Source organism: Atta colombica, unplaced genomic scaffold, assembly GCF_001594045.1.
Source record: "Atta colombica isolate Treedump-2 unplaced genomic scaffold, Acol1.0 scaffold207, whole genome shotgun sequence".
NCBI lineage: Eukaryota > Metazoa > Arthropoda > Insecta > Hymenoptera > Formicidae > Atta > Atta colombica.
In genome coordinates, this window is record NW_017259302.1 from 1810602 (window position 1) to 1817535 (window position 6934).

The 6934-nt window shown below is 28.4% G+C and overlaps 2 protein-coding genes across 3 annotated transcripts in view; one reads left to right on the plus strand and one right to left on the minus strand.

Moving 5' to 3' along the window:
* The window catches only part of LOC108687485 (protein FRG1 homolog), a 4526-nt gene extending 1640 nt beyond the window's left edge, over positions 1–2886 (plus strand). The window contains exons 3-5 of the mRNA XM_018193260.1: positions 63–355; positions 717–916; positions 2578–2886. Of these exons, the coding sequence (XP_018048749.1) occupies positions 63–355; positions 717–916; positions 2578–2725 (641 nt within the window). The 3' untranslated portion in view covers positions 2726–2886. The remainder of the gene's footprint in view (positions 1–62; positions 356–716; positions 917–2577) is intronic.
* Positions 2887–3542: 656 nt separating this feature from the next.
* Positions 3543–6934, minus strand: part of LOC108687468 (SHC-transforming protein 1) — a 4616-nt gene continuing 1224 nt past the window's right edge. For both annotated transcript variants that reach the window (XM_018193237.1, XM_018193236.1), the window contains 9 exons: positions 5928–5998; positions 5779–5839; positions 5515–5688; positions 5182–5345; positions 4878–5101; positions 4620–4778; positions 4245–4372; positions 4052–4162; positions 3543–3876 (listed from right to left, as the gene is read on the minus strand). In XM_018193237.1, the coding sequence (XP_018048726.1) occupies positions 3742–3876; positions 4052–4162; positions 4245–4372; positions 4620–4778; positions 4878–5101; positions 5182–5345; positions 5515–5688; positions 5779–5839; positions 5928–5998 (1227 nt within the window). In that variant the 3' untranslated portion in view covers positions 3543–3741. The remainder of the gene's footprint in view (positions 3877–4051; positions 4163–4244; positions 4373–4619; positions 4779–4877; positions 5102–5181; positions 5346–5514; positions 5689–5778; positions 5840–5927; positions 5999–6934) is intronic.

Genomic DNA, 6934 nt, shown 5'->3' on the forward strand with positions numbered 1-6934 from the left:
TTTATGAATTTTTTTATTTTGTATAAAACATTTGCGACATAGATGCATATTTTATTTAATAGGAGGATGGTGGAAGGTTAAGAATGTTACTGAAATTACCGGAACAGTGGCTATTGAATTTGGAAATCAAACTTACGTGAAAGCACTCGATAATGGATTGTTTACTCTTGGAGCACCACATGACGAAGGAGAAGGCCCATTACCAGAAGAAATATTAACGGCATTTCCTATAAGTGAGACTAAGGTTGCTTTGAAATCAGGATATGGCAAATATCTTGGGGTTGATAAAAACGGCATCGTTATCGGTCGAAGTGATGCAGTTGGATCTATTGAGCAGTGGGAGCCAATTTTTCAAGTAATTCCTATATATAGAAATATATATAATAGATAGATAGAAATATATAATAGATAGATATTAATTTGTTGGAAATTGTTTTATATGCGTTTTTATGTTAATATATTTATATTTTATGGATTCTTTTCAAAAATATCTAGTATTTGTATTTACATTTAACTTTTATGTTTGCTTCTATGATATTTCTTATCAAAGAAATTAAGAAATTAAATAAAATTTTGATTTTATTAAATAAATCAAAATAAAAAGTAAAATATGAATATAGTTTCAATTCCATAAGTTAGTTAAATTTTTATTACTAAATGTAGGAATATTTTTGCACCGCTTTTTAAATAATATATTAATTCATGCCTTTTTTCAGGATGGCAAGCTTGCAATATTAAATAATACTGGATGTTTCATATCAATTACAAATGATGATGATATAGTTTGTCAAAATAGGACAGCTGGTACATCAGAATTTGTTGTTGTAAGAAGTATAATACAACGTTCTCAAAGTCCTAATAAGGATATTCCGAAAGAAGAACAAGGTTCACTCACAGAGGTCGAAGTAAATTATGTGTGAGTATTATGTGAAATCTTATCAATCGTATAATTATTGAATAAGAAATTATTCAAGTGTAAAATTATAAAACTTTTACGTTTTGTGACAATTATTTTGCTGTGTTAAGGGGTTTCTGATGTAACGGGTAAAAAAAAATCGATTTTTTTTTGCATAAATTGTTAGAAACATATTCGAAAAATATGTTTTCAAAGTCCTAAATCGAAATTCGAAGTTGTAACGATTCTACAAACAATTTTATATCTGCGCGTCACGCAGGTATACAGAGTGCCAAAATCCGGACAAATCGAAGAATTTCTTTAAACAAAATGTTTTTAATGAAAAATATTATAGAAAATCCTTTTACATGGCACTTGGAGGATCCCTATAGAGCACAATTATTCGATATATCCCCATTAACTTGAATGATTGCCTCTATTCTCGATTTGAAGCGTTGGCACGCACACTATAATGTAGCGCTGTCCATGCCGACAAATGCTGCCTCAATAGCGGTCTTTAATGAGATATCACATTGGGATGCCAAGACTTATTTGTGACCCTTTCAACTATGCTCCACACGTAGTAATCTAAGGGATTTAAATCTGGACTGTTAGGAGGCCAGAATTCCTTGGACCAAAACATATCGACGTTGTCTGAGAGCCAATTTTGAATCAAATGACTCGTATGAGCCGGTGCACCGTCCTACTGAAAAACATGGCCTTCCGGACGCACAGTTTCTATCCACGGCTTCACTACATTAGAACGCGATTGGTTGGATCATCCGAAATCAGCGCTTGAACTCTTTCAACGACTGCGGGGATCTTCGCGATCTTTCGAATGACTCTTCCCCGTTGGCATATTGAAACCTTCATTGGACTGTTCTAAAGCCATATTTTGCCACAATGTCATAAATGATTGATCTCGAGTATCCAAAGAATTATTTAAATATCCGAATTATTTCCGTTATTGAGCGGCCAGCACGAAGGCCTTCGATGATCGCGGCTTTTCGATTATACTCCACATTTGATTTCAAATAGGTATTGTTCTATATCAAATCTTTAACGCATTTTTCTCTAAACCATATTTTTCGAATTGCAGCATAACTTTTCGTGCAGCATAACTTAAAAAATATTCGAACAATATTGACTTTTCTCTGTGTATACATATAGATAACTAAATTCCTCTCTGGATGAACTTATTAGTTTGATGATATTATTAAAATAATAATTATTACCGCACAATTAATGTGAGAATTTTTTGTGAAAATTGGAACTTTTTTTTTCTAAGGCCCATCATTTTATAAATTTTTTGCACCACAAATAGGTTGATCTAGAGCAGAATATTATTATAAAACTAAAATGCATTTAAATTTCTATTTCAGACAAATACAACAGGTGCTATCCTGCAATTGCATTGTCCGACGTAACCTCCGAGATCTATCTTCATATTTTCAAATTTATACGTTATTTTGTAATGAAAAAATAATTTTTTATATCTACAAATATACTTTCCTTAAAAACATCCTAAAATTTCAATCATCTCTATAATCTAAAAAAAATTCCCAAAAAACGCGTTATTTTTAGCGTATTACATCAGAATCCTCTCTTAACTGTTATTTCTTTTGTTCTATCTTAAATCAGATGTTTAAAATTTCTAATAATAACAATATTTAATTTCACAGACGGAAATTTCAAAAGTTTCAAGATAAAAAGTTAAAAATAAACAAATCTGATCGCTCCGAGTTGGAAAAGGCAAAAGTGGAAGGAAATTTACATGAAATTCTATTAGATAGAAGAAGTAAAATGAAAGCTGATCGTTATTGTAAATAAATTCAATATTGTAAATTTATTATGAAGTATTGTAAATAAATTGCGAAATACATTTTATCTAATTATTTATTATTATAAAAAACAATTCCAAGATAAAAGAATTTTGTTAGATATTTAAATATTAAAAAAAAATATTTAAAATAAATATTAATTTTATTATACGTATATATACGTGTGTGTGCGTGTGTGTGCGTGTGATGCATATATATAAATGAACAAAAAATATTCAATAAATTTACTAGATAATGTCTAATAGATACTATTAATATAAATTAATATAAATTAATATAAATAATTAATATAAATGTTTAATATCTAAAAGTTATTAATTTTATAAGATTATTAATATTATAACATAAGCAATTATCTACACCATAAATAAAATATAAATTAATGTTGATTATACTGAACAAGAAATTACAATTATGAGAAAAAAAATTGTTTAAAACTCTAAATTAATAAATTTAGCCTATGATTATTTAATGTTAAAAATTAAATTAAAATGAAATAAAATAATATAATGGCATAATATATTGCATGAAATTATATTTATTATAATTTTGCATGAGAGATAGGATTGCAATAATGTATTTGATATAAAAAGCATATTCTATATCTAAAATATATAGCTATATATAAAATTTTTCTACTTACAAATCTTATATAAATCCAAAGTAAATCATAAGTCAAATTAGATTGCAGATATTTTATACAAAAAATCGGAATGTGCTTAACTTTGATAAATTATAGAAATTATATTACTTTGGTTATAAGTATATGTAGGTTGGCACATTTCATAAGGAGATTCACAGAGAGATATTCATAAATCATCTATTCATATACAATAAAAAAGATACTACAAACCATATCTTTTGTTGAAGTATGTATAACTGATTTTAAAAATATCACAAAAAGCCAAGACTTGTCAAAGATTTTCACATGCAAAGGTATGCAAAATAATTATTCGGAAAATTTTTGCCAAGTCTGCGCCCTTAGTCATTGTTCTATATTTAAAATCAATAATTTGTATGCCTAGGGATGGGATAACGCAGTACTAAAACACTATCAGCCGATATGATAGGCAATATGTTGTCACAGTGATGATTCACTAAATGGCTTACACTATCAAATACGCGATCTTTTGTGCGAACCTGTAAAATAAAATTGTGATACTTTATGACCATTATTTATTAAAATTCAAATGCAAAAAAATATTTAGACATGTAGATTTATAATCGGTAAATGTTTTAGAAATTTCCGATCACAGATATACGCTTCAATTTTTGCATTAATAATATTGTTATATGAATTTCGTTTCATACTTACGACGCCTTCAGGATCAATTAGTAACAAATGTTTTGGGATATTATTATTCATTCCAGTCAGAACATACTGGCCAGGAGAACCTTGTGACTCTCGAACCAAAAAGTCGCCATCCTTAAAAATAAAATAGCAAAAATAAATATATATTAGATGATAAGAGATCTTTATATATTTTTTTTTATTGACATATATTTACTCTAGTAAGCATAGATTCTGCTTCAGATCGGCTAACACATCCATGAAACCAAATTTCTTGTTTTAATTGCTGTTTCTGTGATCGAGGGCTTAATCTATTCATATCCGATATTGCAGAACTGAATGGCTCTGTGATTATAAATAAAAAACTCAATATGAGTACAATAAATTATAAATAATTATAAATAAGTAAAAATTCTTAAAAATTTTGATATTACACTAAGTCTCTTTATATGAAAATATATTTGAGATTGCAATGTAATCATATAATATAAATAAATATGAAGATTACAGCAATTAAAGATCATTATTTTAAAACAGTTATAAATTTTGAATCTTTGTTAAGAGATTTACGATAAAATAATAATTCTCTTACGCATATCAAAAACATCAAAAAGTGATGCTGGATCACGATGATTGTCTCTGTTTGCAGCTATGACACTGTCATTCACATAATTATGCTCAGACATTATATTTAAATTCGTTGATGAGGATATAGTGCTATCTGAATTTAAATCAATTAGATTCCCAGTTTCTGTCGAGAAAGATGAAACGGAGAAATAAATATAAAAATAAATTTATACATAAAAATTAGAATTCAATCTACGAGTAATAACATTTTAAAAGATATTACCTGCCAACTGCTGATGTCTGTCTGCAGCAGATAGGAATGAATCAACTGCAATATTTTGTATGTGAGTACGTGATGCATTATTTTGATGATGTTTTAGATTAGGCAGTGTAGATGCTGTATTAGGCAAAGGAGGTACTGGGGGTGGACCAATATCAGGAGGTACTTTCCCTGGTAGATCATTGTAATAATCCCTGTCTACTTCCCTAACACCGTTTAGTATAGGGCTAACAAATAAATACACAAAATTATAAACAAAGACTGTTAAAACTTTAGATTTATAAACGCATTTATTTTTATAACTTACTGCAGAGAACTTGGTTTTGTAAGAAATTCTTTAAACCTGAGTTCGAATGCTTGTCCAATAGTGGATATAACATCCTGTGCTAAACCACCTGTACATTCAAGCACATAACAAGCACGCCATTCTTGCATATTTTTAGCAACATATGCAACAAAATCTAATATTTCCTATTACATAATAAAACATAGTTTTTTAATTTCAAAATAAAAATTATAATATATATTGTGAATTTTTACTGTAAATTATATGCAGCTTTATTTCATATATGTACAAAAATAGTGAAATAAAATGAACAAAAGATGAAATGCAATATATATCAATGTGTACGCTCTTTACCGTATCACCGCCTGAAGCAAAAGATATACGTGGCATATCATGTTTCGCAATAATGTGTCCAGTATCAATATTAGTCAAGGATAAACTGCAACTGCTAATGGTTAAAGTAACAGTAGCAGCGCTATAATCCATACAAGGTTTATTTGCTATGGCTCTTAATACCTTCTCATCAACCTAATGCAAAAAAATTTAATTATAGACATAAATATAATTATAAAATATAATTATATCTATAAATAAAAAATAATTCTCTATGAAATCTACCCTTCTCTTTTTGTCAGCAGACTTTAATCCGGCAGCTTCGCAAACTCTGTTTATGCATTCTCTAAAAGAAAGTAAAAGATTGTGTTCATCATGTACTTCAAAGTATCCTCGCAACAAGTTACTTTAAATATAATAGTTTGATAACTTACTTAGCTACGCACGAACGTGTTTCAAAATCTAAACTTTTCATAGACGTTTTTACTTCAAGACATCCAATATACTGTAATGTAAACAAAGATTAGATAAAAGAAAATAAATAATTGATTGAATTAATAGATTAATAGATTATCTTTTCAGTACTGGAATTAATGATATTTTCTTATGCGTTTATATGCTGCCCTTCCCTTGCTGCTTTCATTTCTAATAATTAAGGTGTGACGCTTTACCTTAGGGAAATTTCATGAAATAAATTTAAGAGCTCATCGTACTACACAGTACTAAATAAAGTGTGTTAACAAATATTATTTCATTGATAATATCTGAATCCATTATTATATAATCATTATTATATGACACACACACACACACGCGCGCGCGCGCGTTTGCGTGTGTGTGTGTGTGTGTGTGTGTGCGTGCGCGCGCGTGTGCGTGTGCGTGCGTGCGCGTTTGCGTGTGTGTGTGTGTGTGTGTGTGTGTGTGTGTGTGTGTGTGTGTGTGTGTGTGTGTGTGTTAGGTAGAAACGTACACAAGTACATAAGTTACAAATTAAAAATGAAATATTTTAAAAAATTACATTTTGAATAAAACATAATAAGATATAGAAAATAATGAATAACAGAAAAAATATTTAGTTTTATCTAATGATAATAAAACAGCAAAACAAGAAATAAAACAAATGATAATTTTAATATTCAAAACGATGAGAATCAAAGTACGAATTTCTAATCTATAGAACAAGAAGCTTAAAAACTTCAAGCTCTGTTCTTTTATCAACTTTATTACTAGAATACAACAGCAAAAAGAAATAATAATAAAAATTTCTTTAATTAAATGATTTGAATACTGCTCCATTTTTAAGAAAAATAAAATATATTATTTTTCTTTTTTTATAAATACAATCTAAAAATACATAAATAAGTCAATCAATGGGGCATAAGATATCTGTAATAAAAATCATCACACAAATAGATAGAAAAATTCTCCTTAAAATCTAAAT